The 15,617-nt window shown below is 43.0% G+C and overlaps 1 protein-coding gene across 3 annotated transcripts in view; it reads left to right on the top strand.

The window, feature by feature from the left end:
- RNF213 (ring finger protein 213) overlaps positions 1–15,617 on the top strand; it is a 111,684-nt gene that overhangs the window by 83,923 nt on the left and 12,144 nt on the right. For all 3 annotated transcript variants that reach the window (XM_089901578.1, XM_022589405.2, XM_089901579.1), the window contains 13 exons: positions 71–253; positions 974–1,143; positions 1,243–1,342; positions 5,072–5,183; positions 5,762–5,975; positions 6,222–6,412; positions 7,461–7,583; positions 8,374–8,484; positions 9,109–9,348; positions 9,677–9,758; positions 10,587–10,621; positions 11,963–12,057; positions 14,122–14,281. In XM_089901578.1, coding sequence (XP_089757704.1) covers positions 71–253; positions 974–1,143; positions 1,243–1,342; positions 5,072–5,183; positions 5,762–5,975; positions 6,222–6,412; positions 7,461–7,583; positions 8,374–8,484; positions 9,109–9,348; positions 9,677–9,758; positions 10,587–10,621; positions 11,963–12,057; positions 14,122–14,281 — 1,816 coding nt within the window. The remainder of the gene's footprint in view (positions 1–70; positions 254–973; positions 1,144–1,242; positions 1,343–5,071; positions 5,184–5,761; positions 5,976–6,221; positions 6,413–7,460; positions 7,584–8,373; positions 8,485–9,108; positions 9,349–9,676; positions 9,759–10,586; positions 10,622–11,962; positions 12,058–14,121; positions 14,282–15,617) is intronic.

The following is a 15,617-nucleotide window of genomic DNA, read 5'->3' as shown; positions in this document are numbered from 1 at the left end:
CCTTTTGTATTTTTTGCTTCTCACGGCCAGCTTCTCTGCTTCAGAATTGGTCACCCTTCTTGGCTTCTAGGTTTGGGGTGAAGCCGTGCCCCATCTGCCTGGGAGATGCACAGGATCCTGTCTGCCTGCCCTGTGACCATGTATTCTGCCAGCGCTGCGTCGAAGTTCACCTCACCCAAGGGCAGATGGGATGCCCCTATTGTTTAACTGACTTGCCAGACAGCTTCTCTCCTTCTGTTTCCCAGGAGCATCGGTAAAACACCCTTCCTCTTGAGAAAGCTTCCTCTTCTTTCTTCCTTTTTTGCAAATACAGTATTCAGAAATATAATTATTAATCTTAGAAAGCCTGACAGAGAAGTGTTCTAAGAAAGACAACTAACTACTTATGTACCTTTATAAACACCTGGTGTCTGAAAATTATCCTCTCCTCAAGACATACATGTATACAGATTAGGGAGATAGAAAAATTAGAGGAAATAAACCAGAAAGTCGTAAACTAAATAAAGCCATCACAAGAGACCCAAAGAATTTAGATGCAACTGGTTTGTCCTCTTGATATGTAAATTCCATCCATGTTCTATGTCCTGAGGATAAAGCTAGCTCTTATCTGGCTAAGTGCCTTTCAGGGCAGTAGTTAAAATTAGCCTAAGTGGTTGGTTTTCCTTCCCGTTTTCCTCCATTCTGATGCCTCCTGAAAGCGGAGCACAAGGCAAGCCCAGTGGATGGGATCTTTGAGAAGCTCTTGGGATATGAAGGCTATTGCTAGATGGCCCAAATGATCAAAGTATTTCTCAAAAGAGCCAAGTGTATGTACTGTCTGCAGTTTTGGAGATTGGTTCTAATCAATGTAAGGAGATACTTGCATCTTTTAATTAAAAAAAAAATGCTGTCCAAATCCCAAAGCACTCTGTAAGGAGGGATTCTGGAACACATTCTATAAGCCTTTTGACTGTGGTTTTCAACGATTCCTAAGGGAGGTCATCAAGAAACATGCTCGCTTCCGGCAGATGTGCAATAGTTTCTTTGTGGACCTAGTTTCTACCATGTGCTTCAAAGACAATTCTCCACCTCAGAAGGATGTGGTCAATGTTCTGCTGTCTTTACTCTTTGTAGAGAAGGAGCTCTTTCGAGAGGCTTCCCAAAGTGAGTGGATTTCTTCCTATAGACTTAAAAATTCAGTTCTTCATCTCACTCTTTATGTCTGATGTGAACGATGATCTACCTTTCTCCTTCTGGTTTAAGGACGCCGTGAACACACAAAATCTCTTTCTCCTTTTGATGACGTTGTGGATAAGACCCCTGTCATCCGCTCAGTGGTACTGAAACTGCTTTTGAAGTACAGGTGAGCACCACGAACGTGGAGTTGCCTCTAGCACGCCTTGACTTTTTATTCTCCTCGTGGCTTTTTCTTTGCTGCCAAGCATTCTTTGCAGAACCTGTAGCTAGTTCATGATTTGGGGAAGCTTTTTCAGCAAGAGACGCCCTTGTTCCTTTATCTGTATGGGTTGTGTCCTTGACATATTCACATACTGGCTATGAGTTCAGCATGCCTACAAGCACGTGGTTAGGAAGAAGACAGATTTGGGGGAAGGGTGCAAGGTGTTGTAACACGTGTGGGAAGTCGGGAGTCAGGAATCTGCGGTTCTCATCTCAGTTCCACAGCTACAAAGTTTTGTGGTTTTTTGGATGGTAAGTTAGACTCTCCCCTCACCCTGCTTGCCCTTGATGTTGTCTAAGTTTTGCTTCAGCTCTTAAGTTTCTTTGATTCTATAAATGGACAGAGAAGCCCATATGGTGCTTCAGCTCAATGGTCTTGTCAAATTATGCTATTTTAGAAAATTCTTAGGAAGCTGATCTGTAGGGGGCTTCCCTGGTGGCACAGTGGTTATGAGTCCGCCTGCCAGTGCAGGGGACACGGGTTCAAGCCCTGGTCCGGGAAGATCCCACATGCTGCAGAACAGCTAAGCCCGTGCACCACAACTACTTGAGCCTGTGCTCTAGAGCCCGCGAGCCACAACCACTGAGCCCACGTGCCACAACTACTGAAGCCCGTGTGCCTAGAGCCTGTGCTCCACAACAAAAGAAGCCACTGCAATGAGAAGCCTGCGCACCGCAACAAAGAGTAGCCCCTGCTCGCCACAACTAGAGAAAGCCCATGCACAGCAACAGAGACCCAACGCAGCCAAAAATGAAAGAAAGAAAGAGAGAGAGAGAGAAAGAAAGCTGATCTGTATTTAGAGGCTCTTTTGGAAGATACTCAGTATCCTTAGCCTGTGTTCTGACTTGATAGAGTACACCTTGAGGTGATGGCAAAATCAAGATGCTGGAAGAAAAGTTCCAATAGAAACAACTGTTTCTAACTTAAATGTCTGAAAGGTGACTCAGGATGGAGATTAGATTTACATTTAAGCATGGATCTGCTGCAGCCTTGTCCACGGGCATTTTATTTTGCTTCTATTTTTTCCCCCCATTATTTGTGAAATAGTTTTTTCAAACAGGATTCCTGGAGGATTTTCAAATAAAATACTCTTAAAATACATTTTCTTACAGAACTAGTATCTTACTGTACCTGAAAATGGCTTTTAAGGCATACATGGAAAGAGTTGACTTGAGATGTGAGAAGAGCCTCTTTTGATATTCTGTGCTTTTTATTAATTTTGGTAAATGTGTGAAATCTGTATTCATTTGAATCTCTTTGCTTAGAGAAAGGGAACAGTATCATCAACATGCATACCTCTTGACATATAGTGTAGACACATTAACATGAGTACAAACAGTGCTTAAAGGTAAACACTTTGTTTTGAAATATTTAGAGAGTAAAATTTACAGAACTGATTTTGAAATAAAAATCTTGAGACATAAAACACAATTTAAAAATCTGCATTGTCATTCCCTGGGTTGAGAAATACTTGTGTCGTTGCTTTTGTGATTCGAGTATTTTCATGTATTAAGAATCAGTCAGGGGCTTCCCTGGTGGTGCAGTGGTTAAGAATCCGCCTGCCAGTGCAGGGGGCATGGGTTCGATCCCTGGTCCGGGAAGATCCCACATGCCACGGAGCAACTAAGCCCGTGTGCAATAACTACTGAGCCTGGGCTCTAGAGCCTGCGAGCCACAACTACTGAGCCCACGCACCTAGAGCCCGTGCTCCGCAACAAGAGAAGCCCCTGCAATGAGAAGCCCGCTCACCGCAACTGGAGAAAGCCCGTGTGCAGCAATGAAGACCCAACGCAGCCAAAAAGAAAAAAGAATGACTCAGACCAGACTTAGACATACTTTGTGGAAATGTAGGCATCCATTCTTTAGGCAGACCTGTGTGGGGGACAACATTGATGAGACTGCAAATAACACTAAGATATTATCTGGCTTTTTCAACATGTTGATATTTGCACTGATGTTACTAAAGTAATGAAGGGTGAATGTGGTAGCATCTTAGCATGAGGAAAACCCCGGTATTGGCCATTGTTTCCGTCACCACCAACCACATATAGTTTTTTAAAATGCCAATTTCACTTAATGTCCTTGACGAAGCTATAAAAATTCTTAATTTTACTAAATCTCCACCTTCGAGGATATGACTTTTTAATATTCTGTTGAAATGAGAGATACACACAAAGCAGTCCGGCTGCACACCAAGGTACAGGATTATCTCAAGGAAAATCACTCATGCGGTTTTTGAGTTACATGCTAATAACTTGGCTGTTTTTTTTGTGGAATACCACTTGTACTTGAAAGAATGACTGACAAACAACACTTATTCAGACTTGGGCATTTGGCAGGTGTTTTCTTGAAACCAAGGGATGTGAACCTGTCACATCAAGGAAGAGAACTGATGGTTTTGTTGCTAAAGATAAAATTCAAGCTTTTAAGCAAATATTAAAATTTTGGCGGGAATTCCCTGATGGCCCAGTGGTTAGGGCTCCACGCTTTCATTGCCAAGGGCCTGGGTTCAATCCCTGCTTGGGGAACTAAGATCCTGCAAGCCATGCAGTGTGGCCAAAAAAATAAATACATTTTTAAAAACTTAAAATAAAAATTTGAAAAACCTGTATCCTCCACCGGGAGCCTATCAGCTTTCTAATACTTACAGACCTTTTGATGATAATGAATGTGAGGTTTTTTTAAATATATCATAAAATTAAAATGTGTCAACATTTGCCAGATCTGCACAGCTCAGTGAACCGGTATTTTTGAAGTGACTGATGCTTGATGTCAGAGAATTTTGCATTGATCAAAAAGAAATCCATTTGAAGTGCAAGGCAGACCATTTGATTTTAATGTAATTGACTATGAAACGTGCATTGATAGGGTTTCAGATTGCACATTGCAACTAACCTTTAGAAATTATCATTTATCAAGTTTTGGTGTAGTGTCAAAGGAGAATATTCACAGTTACCTGAAAAGGCTACTAAAATATTTCTCCCTTTTCCAGCTACACAATGTGTGAGACCAGATTTTTCCTCATGTAACTCAATATAGTGCAACCAATTAGAAGCAGAAGCAGATTTGAGAATCTAGTGAACTTCTGTTAAGCCAGGTGTTAAAGAGATTTGCAGGAATGAAAAACAGTACCCCTCTTCTTACTAATGAATTTTTGTTTTGGAAAAGCTTTTTAAAAATATTATTTATGTTAATATGTAATGAGTTTAGTATGGTTATTTTTAATGAATTGATGAATATTTTCAAATTTTTTCAGTTTTAATTTCGAATACTGTATATATCAGTAGATGTAATCCACAGAAACAAAAGCTCTCTGAGGTTCTCAATAATTTTTAAGTCTGTAAAGGAATCTTGGAGCCAAAAAGTTTGAGAACAGCTAGTCTAAAATAGGGAATTTTATATTCCTCCAAGTTGGTGCTAGAATATTTTTCATAAAATCGTGTTACAAACTATACATACACATGTATGTATGTGTGTATATATATATATATATATATATATAATTATACAGGAAGGGGGGGGATGGATAACAGGCAAATAGATACATACATACATACCTTTTTTCTTTTTTTTTTTTGGCAAAATGAGTTTCCAGACCTGAACTAACCAGGTATAATATTTCTCCTTCCAAAGCTTCCGTGACGTGAAGGATTATATTCAGGCTTATTTGTCCCAGTTAGAAAAGAAACCGTTCCTGGCTGAAGATAAAGCTGAATTGTATGTGCTCTTTAGCAGCTGCCTGGAGGTAAGCTGATTATCACCTCCCTGCATTTCTTTTTCAGACTCTCCAAACCATGTGGTTTATGTGATGGAATAGTGTTTTTCTGAAAATTTACAGAATATAAATTAGGTGGTAACATTAACAGATGCTCTGCTCCATGCAGGGGAAAAAAAGTTTCAAAAACGTTGCTTCTGCCCTCAGCAGTTGTATATATTGGCATTTATGCGCATGTGCATGAGGGGGAAAAAAGAAGCATAGAAGAATATGCCACCAGAGTTGTCTCCAGGTGGTGAGATTGTGAATACTTTTAATTTTTATTCTCTTCATATTTTTGTTACTTCCAAAAATCTTACAATGCATATGAAAAAATAATATTAGATAATAAAATTTTTCATCATAGCTTTTCTTTTTCCCCTCCTTCTTGCCCCTAAAATAAAAAGGGGTATTAGTTTTCCATGATTCAAAAAATGTACACTCAAACCCACAACACTATTCTTTATCCTTCCTGCATTCTCCACGACCACACTGTGGAAATTTCGAAGGTTGGAGACTCGCAAATAAAAAAGAATAATATCCTTTCTTTCTGGTTCTATGTTCCCTAGGATTCAATACATGAGAAGAATAATACTGTCTTCATAAGGGATGAATTGAAATACCTAAGAGAGGAAGGCCAGTTCCTTAAGACGTACCGACCAGTGGGATGCAGCCAAGAGCCCGCTGGCGAGGCCTCGGTGGAGTACCTGCAGGAGATGGCCCGCATCCGCCTCTGTCTTGACAAGGCTTCTGAGATCCTCTCTGAGCTTCAGGACGGCTCAGGCAGGTCTTCTTCCCAAACTTTCTTGGCCACAGGCCGGGAGCCCCTATGATCTAGAAATTCAGGAAGTGTGGGAAGCTGGTTCTTGGAGTAATGCTGGTCTGTACCATGTCCCCTTTCTTCTAGATTAGTTCTTTCACTGTGAATTCCTAAAGGGGAGGCCCCAGAGCTCTTACTAGCCTCTGTTCCAGACAGTTAACTAACAAGTACCCTCAGCCGCCACTCAGCCTTTCTCGTTGGCTCTGCAGAAATGGCGGAGGAGAAGCGTCGCTACCTGCGGCAGGTGGAGCACTTCTGTGCCCGGGTCCAGAATGACTGGTACCGAGTATACCTGGTGAGGAAGCTCACTAGCCAGCAGGGGATGGAGTTTGTGCAGAGCCTCTCCAGACAGGGCCATCCGGCCCACTGGGTGTTTCCCAGGGGAGTCATTGCACAGCAGGTAAGAAGGGTAGTCCCAGCAGCCCCTGTGCTGTCTCAGCTCCGCTGCCCGCCCCCCAACCCCAGGAGCGGGGCTGCTGCTTCTCCATTCCTCCCTGACCTTCTCCCACACCAATCACGGAAAATGCGTGCATCTGTTCTGGTCTTCTCCTCTGTCTCTGTGCTTCAGTTGATGGACCCAGCTCGTGATCACATTTAGACTGCCTGCCTAGGGGAAAGATATGTGTGTATGTGTGATGTGTTTGTCACCTACCTGCACAGCATATGTAGGCATCACTTCTGATAGAGTTTGACACAGGGAAAGCAAAAGAATGATTCTGTGGCTTTGGCTTTTAGCAGATTAAAAGTCATTCAGCCAGGGATTTCCCTGGTGATGCAGTGGTGAGGACTCCATGCTCCCAATGCAGGGGGCCCGGATTCGATCCCTAGTCAGGGAACTAGATCCTACATGCATGCCGCAACTGAGAGTCTGCATGCCGCAACTAAGAATCTGCATGCCACAGCTAAGACCCGGCACAACCAGATAAATAAAAAAATATTTTTTTAAAAAATCCTTCAGCTTTCAGAATAAGCCCTTTTTATCCTTGGCAGGCAGGCGAGATAGGAAAGGACTAAGGATGACAGAGTTGCAGCCATTTTGGCTTCAGGGCTGCTCAGTGGTCCTTTCCTAGTGCTCAGAAATGAATGAATTTTTACTGTCCTGGAGTTACAAAAATGGCACTAAAGATCCTGGCTTTTTGTTTGCTCCCAACTGGAGCTTAGGGCTAACGTATTGAAGTCCTTTGGTGCTCTACTCTGAGTGCAGAAGGAAAGCAGCCACAAGATCACCTCCCCCAGATTTTCACCCACTCCTCGCTCTTCATCTATTGAGGAGGTGCTTCCCAAACAGCAGTGGGATGTCATGCCTCAGTCTGGACCCAGAAACTGGGTTCAGCTGCCTTTAAACCTCTTATGATTGCCTGGTTCATTTACCTATCAAGAAGGTTCTTTCCTAAGCATTCCTCACACTGTCCCCACCATGATTAACCCCTGTGTTCCTGGGGTTGCAGAAGGATCATACAGGCCAGATGGATCAGTATCTGGTGCATGGGGACAGCTACAAGGCTCTCCGCGATGCACTGGGCAAAGCCATTCTGGAGTGCAAGCCCCTGGCCATTGAGACTGCTCTGGAGGTATGTTGGACTGGGGGACTGCTCTGCGTACACAGTGGCCCCTCAGAGCCTAAGTCTTGTCTTGTTGGTGTCAAATGATGCAGCGAAAGAGGCCCCACAGGGTGACATGCTGCATCAGAAGTCTTATGCTCACGGCCTCACGGGCTCGCCTGGCAAACAGGGGAGCATCAGTGGTTGATTTGGGGTGGTGGGTTTACACGAGGCCACCGGCACCTCCTTTCTGATTCATTTATGTCCATTACTTTCTTTGAGACCCTGCTAAAAAGTCACTTCCTCCAAGATTCTTCTGCTCTGACATGTGATGGCACAGGAAGCAAAACCTGTATCTGTGTAGCCTCATAATTCCCATAGAGGCGTATGTATGTGTTTATTTTAATAGATACAGGGTTTTTAGAATCTAATCTTTCAATTGTTCTGGTCATGTTTCCTTGTTTACCCTGGCATTTTGCTGGGAAAAGAGGAAATAAGTATCTTATCTCTGCTCAGGAAAAGTTTCTAGGACCAGTGAAGTAGTCAGAAAGAGAACAGATGGTGATCTCTGTTACTTCTGTTGTAAGCTATCTGATAAATATGCATTGAGTTTAATATGAGAATGTTTATGAACAGTTGTTTTTCCAGAAGATGGTCCTCGAGGTGCAGGGTCCCAGGCGCCCAGGGTCTTGGGAAAGGCTCCCTCAACCTCTCCAAGGCTTAAGGGCTGATCTCATTTCATATTCACATACGAATCACATGGGATTCTGACCCTGAGCTAGATTTTTTAAAGTCTCACTTGATATCCTTGCTTTTTCAGGCCTGCAGGAGCCCCACAACTCAGCAGGCTGCCCACCTAATGTTAGCACTTTTTAGAGAGGTCACGACTTTGTACAGATCCCACAGTGCAAACCTCCATCCTAAGCCACAGGTGAGTATCAGCCTCCAGGGCTGTGTTCATAGCCTCATAATTTGGAGGGACTTTTTGAATAGAGGTAAAAGTCACAAAGACCAGTTATGCCCCAAATTTTTAAAATTCTAGGATTGGGGTTTCCAGCCTTCTTATGTGGAGCAACTACTTTCTGTTTCATCCAAAGCTTTTAGAGTAACAGTTAAAACACAGTCAAGAACATAAGATAATGTTTTCCAAAATTATGAAAACTAGTGCTTGGGTATGTGGTTTCTGTGTTTGTAGAGGAGAATTCTCTTCTCCAGATAATTTCCCTTCAAACAGCAACCATTTAGCCATTCTAACCTTGATTTTAAAAAAAAAAATCAAAGTTATTTTAATGCAAAAAACTTTATCTATTTATTTTTGGCTGCCCCACTCGCCTTGCGGGGATCTTAGTTCCCCAATCAGGGATTGAACCTGCGCCCTCAGCAGTGAAAGCATGAAGTTCTATCCACTGGACCACCAGGGAATTCCCCTTAACCTTGATATTTGATAGGTATTTGCAATCAAAAATGTATGAGTGACATAAGAGCAAACCTCTGGTTTGCTCTCACTGTTCACATGATATTCTGCTTTGTTGTATTTTAATTTCTTTCCTGTCAGCAATGTGAGGCTATGGAGAAATTCATTGAGGAAAGAAAGACCTTGTCTCCTGATATGAGACGTTTTGCAATATCCCTTGTGAACAATGAACTACCCCTGCTGAGGACGGGTCCTGGGGACAACAGCCTTGAAGGGACAGTAATAGAAATGGCTATTCATGTTGCAACCATCCTTCTCTGTGGACAAAGCAAAGTCTTGGAACCCCTAAAGAATTTGGCCTTCTCCCCAGAACTCATGGCGGTAAGATTGGGATATGATTGCATCCGCGTTCACAGGAAAAACTTTAGAGACCCAGCCGGTACCTCAGAAACTGTTGAACCTGTTTATCTTCTAGATTCTCCATCTGCCTCTGTCTCACTTGACCCTTTAGTCCACAATGATGGTGAAAAACTTGCCTTGCCCTTTGTTATCTCACAGGGAGCTGTTCTGTGTTCTTCATAGAGAGTTTTTTAGGTCAAGAAGAAAGAAAATCAAGGTCACATTCTTACTCGAGGCCTCTTGGTGATCAGTGACAGCCCGTCGATATGCTCACTTAGCTAAAGCCAGCCCCGCTCTTTTGACTTTTCAGAATGCCTTTCTTCCAACGATGCCTGAAGACTTGCTTGCTCAAGCTAGGAAGTGGATGGGTCTGGAAGGAGTCCACTGGTACAGTAAGTGTTGGCCTGAGGTGGAATCCCACTCCTGAGCTTTGAAGAGCATCCTAAAACCACATGAGACATTGTTATAGAATTGGGGTCCACGGGTTTGTCCCTGAAGGTCCTTATGTGCCTACCTCCTTCTGCCGTGGCTGCCTTTGCAGAACATGAACAGCTTGCAGGAACTGGTACCCTGCTGACTGTGGAGGAGCCAGATTATTTTTTTCTTAGTCACAGGGAGAGGGTCTTTTAGGGTGCACTTCTGTTCCCTGGAATATGCCCTTTGGGGAGAAGGGGGTGCTGGGAAACACATGAGAGGCTCAGTCAAGGGCCAGCTCACAATACAACCGCGTTTTTGACCCAAAGATAGTTCTTTTAGAAATATAGAACTGAAGGAGAAAATAATATAACCCATGACTTTATGTAAATTTTGCTGTTGCCTTGAGTAGATGATCTTTTAAAACTAGTTTTAAAAATTGTTATAAAACCTGCTCATAGCAAAAAGAAAAAAATCAAAGAGAGTGAATAGGAGGGTATAAAATACTATCCACCCTGCCTCCAAAAGTAAACCCTGGTATGAACGTGTAATCTAGTTTCTCTTTGCTTTGTGAAATTAAACACAGACGTTATTTTTCAGTGATACCGGTTGAGCTCCTGGTATGTGTCAAATATCTAATGAGTTCTAATATCTAGCGAAGTTCAAGATTTCTGGTAATGTGCTTGGGAAATCAGGTCCACGTCAGCATTTGGTTAGACCAGAGAGGAGGGAGTTAGCTTTCCCTTTTCACCGTGGGTCATTAGGTGAATCCTCATCAGCCAACACGTGTCTTGTTCTTTTAACAGCATGTCCCAATGGTCACGCGTGCTCTGTAGGCGAGGTGAGTCTTGGTATTCAGGGTAGGGTTTGGGGGGTTCAAAATGTGTGTTCCTCCAGGTCTGAGGAGGGGAGCTGTGGAGGAGGAGGATGGATAATGAGGGTCTGGACCTTTTGGGAGAACATAGACTCATTTTGCCGGCTATTCTAGGTATTACGACTAAACATCCAAATGGTACTAAGGTTTTCCAGCCAGGGTTTCTCAGTCTCAGCCCTGTGGACATAACGCCTTATTGTGGGGCTGGCCTGGGCATTGTTGGAGGTTTAGAAGCATTCCTGGCTTCAACTCACCAGATGGCAGTAGTATCCCATCTCACACAGTGTGACAAACAAAACTGCCTCCGTACATTGCCAAATGTCCCTTGAAAGACAAAACTACAGGACAGGAACCACTGATGGCCATCCTTCCTGGCCACTGCAGCACAAGATCAGTGACACGGGTCTTTATGTGACAACAAAGTGTTGACTAGACCGTAGGCTGGATTACTATCCCAGGGAGGAGATAGGGTCTAGATACCAAAGGATAGGAAAATGAGACACATATCTTGTACGCCCGTTGGGGGAAGATCTGTGTATTGTTCATCTCTGAATCCCAAAGCATCAACCAGGGCCCTTCATAGTGTCATCCATACTTGCTCAGAACAGGCTATTGAATTGAAACAGATAAATGCTATTTAATAAATAAATAAGCGACCTGGAGGATAAACCTGATATATGCATTTTACTTTATCTTTCTGAGCTTCTCACTTACTTGTCTGTGAAACAGGATTAAAATAGATTCTTCCTAAAACTGCTCCTGAAATTCTGTGGTCTGGGAACCTGAGACTGGTTTGGTTTGTGATAGACTGTTATTCAGTGTATATAGTAGCACACAATCTGATTTTGAAAAATGAGCCTTTGGAAGTAGTGAATCATATGGTTACATTTTTTTTAAATAAAAAAGTCCAAATGGCGTCAGGGAAATCAGTTTGGAAGCTGCTATAGTATTCCTGGTGTTAGATAGTGAAGCAGTAAGGCCAGTGTGATAGGTGGGGGAATGAATGGAAAACAGTGATGAATATGAGAAAGGAGGATTGAGTTTTATATATTTGTCTATAAAGTGACTATTTAGGAATAAAACTTAAATTGTCTCTATTTTTTAAAAGCCTATATTTGCCCACATACAACATAGTTGGCATGGAGTGCCTGCTCTGTCTCCCAGGGCTCCTGTAGCCCCACCTGACACACACATATGCTAAAGGAAGCAATCGTAGTGACGTCCGCTACCTCCTGTGGTAAGTATGTGCTCATTTGCACGATGGCATTTGTCCAAACTGAGCTGGGGTCGCATTTGTGTTTACCCTAGTGTGGCTTGCCGATGGAACAGAGCTTTTGTATTGACTGTGGTGCTCCAGTTGGAGGGATTAATCACAAACCAAAGGATGGATTTCATGTTATCGAGTATGTAAGATTTTATCTCCTTTCCAAATAGTCAAACCATGGGCTTTGGGGCTGTTTCTGTTCCAGCTGATAAATCAATACTAAATATAGTATCAATTACTATTGTACATTTGGACCTGGGTCTTGTTGATATCAACGCCAAGGTCCCTGTGGTCATTCAGTAGTGAGGCATTTGATCTGTCATTGGCTAACTGGGCTCTTAATGCAAAGCAGACCACGCGTTAATACTTATTAATACTTGCTAATTCAGATGTCTTCCATCTGAATCTTGGGCACAACCCCTGTAGAAATTGCTTGACATAAACAGGTGACCAATTTCAGAGGCACATTTAAGTCTGTCACTTATAAACTCTCTTAGCTTACTCTTTTTTTTCCCAGAAAAATAGAGGAGACATAGTCAATCTTATCAAATACTTCAGAATCCAGCTAAAAATCTGATCTCATAATCCCACACTTGCTCATGAGATGAGTATGGTTATACATGCTCCCTTAATAGGAGGTGTGACCTCTCTACGTTCATCATATATTCTAGCTCTTTTAGTGCTGTTGCAGTTTAAAATATGCTAATCTGTTATCTCCATAAACTATCAGAATGTCTTAGAATCTTCAGTAGCTTTGCAACTGAATGTACCCATCACACTATATTACCTCCCATCTGGGTGTGATGCCAAATCCTTTGCCAGACCTTGGATCCCAGTTTTTGATTTGGGAAAAGGAGAACAGTGTGTACATATTCCCATGGTAATGTCAGCTATTCCAAACTCTGACTGTCCTTTGCCCGCCTGCTCCCCCGATCCCCCACAATGATTCAGTGGAAGAAGCGGGTCCAGACCTCCATCCTGACACATGGCCCCAGGACTAGCACAAACAGCCTTTTTTTATGCTTTTAAAAATTTTTTTTTTTTTTTTTTGGCTGTGTTGGGTCTTCGTTGTTGCACGCGGACTTTCTCTAATTGTGGCGAGCGGGGGCTGCTCTTTTATTTATTTATTTTTTTTTTTTGCGGTACGCGGGCCTCTCACTGTTGCGGCCTCTCCCGTTGCGGGGCACAGGCTCCGGACGCGCAGGCTCAGCGGCCACGGCTCACGGGCCCAGCCGCTCCGCGGCATGTGGGATCCTCCCGGACCGGTGCACGAATCCGTGTACCCTGCATCGGCAGGCGGACTCTCAACCACTGTGCCACCAGGGAAGCCCCCTTGTGGGGGCTACTCTTCGTTGCGGTGTGCGGGCTTCTCATGGCGGTGGCTTCTCTTGTTGTGGAGCACGGGCTCCAGGTGCGCGGGCTTCAGTAGTTGTGATGCGCGGGCTCAGTATTTGTGACTCACAGGCTTAGTTGCTCCGCGGCATGTGGGATCTTCCCAGACCAGGGATTGAACCCACGTACCCTGCATTGGCAGGCGGATTCTTAACCACTGCACCACCAGGGAAGTCCTTCAAAGTTATTATTATTTTTTAATTGAAGTATAGTTGATGTACAATATTATATAAGTTATAGGTGTACAATCTAGTGATTCACAATTTTAAAGGTTATACTCCATTTATAGTTATTATAAAATATTGGCTATCTTCTCTGTATTGTACAATATATCCTTGTAGCTTATTTTATACATAATAGTTTGTACCTCTTGACGCCCTACTGTTATACTGCCCCTCCTCCCTTCCCTCTCCCCACTGGCAACCACTAGTTTCACAAACAGCCACTTTACACTGTTGTGGGCTTTTAGTCAGCCAGGAAGGTCAGTCTGTAAAGAAGAAGACTCTTAGGACAGTGGTCTAGGACTTCTCTGGTGTTCCAGTGGTTAAGATGCCATGTTTCCACTGCAGGGGGCATGGGTTCAATCCCTTGTCAGGGAAGTTCCACATGCCGCATGGTGTGGCCCCCCGCAGAAAAAAATATCTTCTAATACAGGAAAGTAGTCTAGGCTTAGTAGACTATGTAATTCAACATTGTTTTCTTCAAAACTCTGAACCTGGTCTCCAGGTCCTAAGAATGGGAAGTGTGCCCCCAGAGCTGAGAAGAAATGGTGATCTTCAGCCTTCACCCTGTCTTCTCTTGTCCTTTCCAGAAACAAGATGGACAGAACTCAGACTGGCCACGTGCTGGGAAACCCACCACTGAGAGGCGAGGCCATGGTATCTGACCGAGAGCTGTCCCCAGTGGTTTTCCTTCTCACCCGGCTACTCACTCACTTGGCTATGCTTTTGGGAGCCACCCAAAGTCCCCAGGTAGAGCATTGTACTGCCCAACCATGTGTTTAGTTTCTGCAGTAATTTTTTTCACAGTGAATCCTTTTGTCTAAAAAGTCCTAGCCAGTTCTTGGGAAGGCCCTGCCGGGTCCTGCTTGGTTTCATTGTGACTAACCCCTTTCCCGCTCCAGAGTTCTCTGATTTTGCCCCTTGAAACACAAGACTACTTCCTAGGTTTGAATGCTGTGAGGTTTGTGTGTTGTGCCCTTACTGACATCAGAGGCAGAAACTATTTAGGAAGTATGGGGAAGATCTGAGTGGCAGAGGGCTTGGGTGAGGGAAGAGAGATTAATGAATTGGTCCACTCCGTCCTTTCAGAGAGTATGAAGGTACTGCTTCTCTGATAACTAAGTATCCTTAGCTAGGATACTTGGTAGAAATAAGTAACTGTTTTCTTACTCCTCTTTGAAGGTCCAGTCTGTGGTTCTAGGTGTTCTCATTCATTAGCATGTTATTGGCAATAGTAACACACAAGGAATGCTTTACAATATAAAACAAATCTTATTAGCTTACATTTATTAGTGCATGTAGGTCCAGATGAAACATGTTGAAGCCTGGTATGAATTCTTTTTTTTTTTCCATAGAAGGCATAAGGTTTATTCTAAAAGTAACTTGTTGAAAGTTTAAAAAAGGAAATAATTGTAAAAGGTAACCAGCAGGGTGATATTAATATGACCTCAAGCTAACTGTATATGATACCAATTCTTTACTTTGACAATTAGATGGATATCGAACATTAGAATTAAAACGCTTAATATGAAAATACTTTATTTTTTATTTATTTATTATTAAATTTTTATTTATTTATTTATTTTTGGCTGTGTTGGGTCTTCGTTGCTGCACAAGGGCTTTCTCTAGTTGCGGCGAGCGGGGGCTGCTCTCCATCGTGGTGCGCGGGCTTCTCATTGCGGTGGCTTCTCTTGTTGCGGAGCACGGGCTCTAGGCACGTGGGCTTCAGTAGTTGTGGTGCGTGGGCTCACTAGTTGTGGCTCACGGGCTCTAGAGTGCAGGCTCGGTAGTTGTGGTGCACGGGCTTAGTTGCTCCGCGGCATATGGGATCTTCCCAGACCAGGGCTCGAACCTGTGTCCCCTGCATTGGCAGGTAGATTCTTATCCACTCCGCCACTGGGGAAGCCCTGAAAATATTTTAGAAAGTTTAATTAAAATCAAAAGTGAAATAAAAAATTTAGCATTATTTAAACTATTTTGGTCTGAATTTTTAATTGTCATTCCTATAATTTGTACTTTGACTTTTAAATTTTAATAAACATTTAAAATGTTTAATAAATTATTTAAAACAGTTGAAAAAATAAAA

The sequence above is a fragment of the Delphinapterus leucas genome, chromosome 19 (assembly GCF_059928025.1).
Source record: "Delphinapterus leucas isolate spDelLeu-1000000601 "Yukka" chromosome 19, BTC_Dleu_Yukka2, whole genome shotgun sequence".
In the NCBI taxonomy this organism is placed as follows: domain Eukaryota; kingdom Metazoa; phylum Chordata; class Mammalia; order Artiodactyla; family Monodontidae; genus Delphinapterus; species Delphinapterus leucas.
The sequence above is the reverse complement of the archived record's forward strand: the minus strand, read 5'-3'. Positions and strand labels throughout refer to the sequence as shown.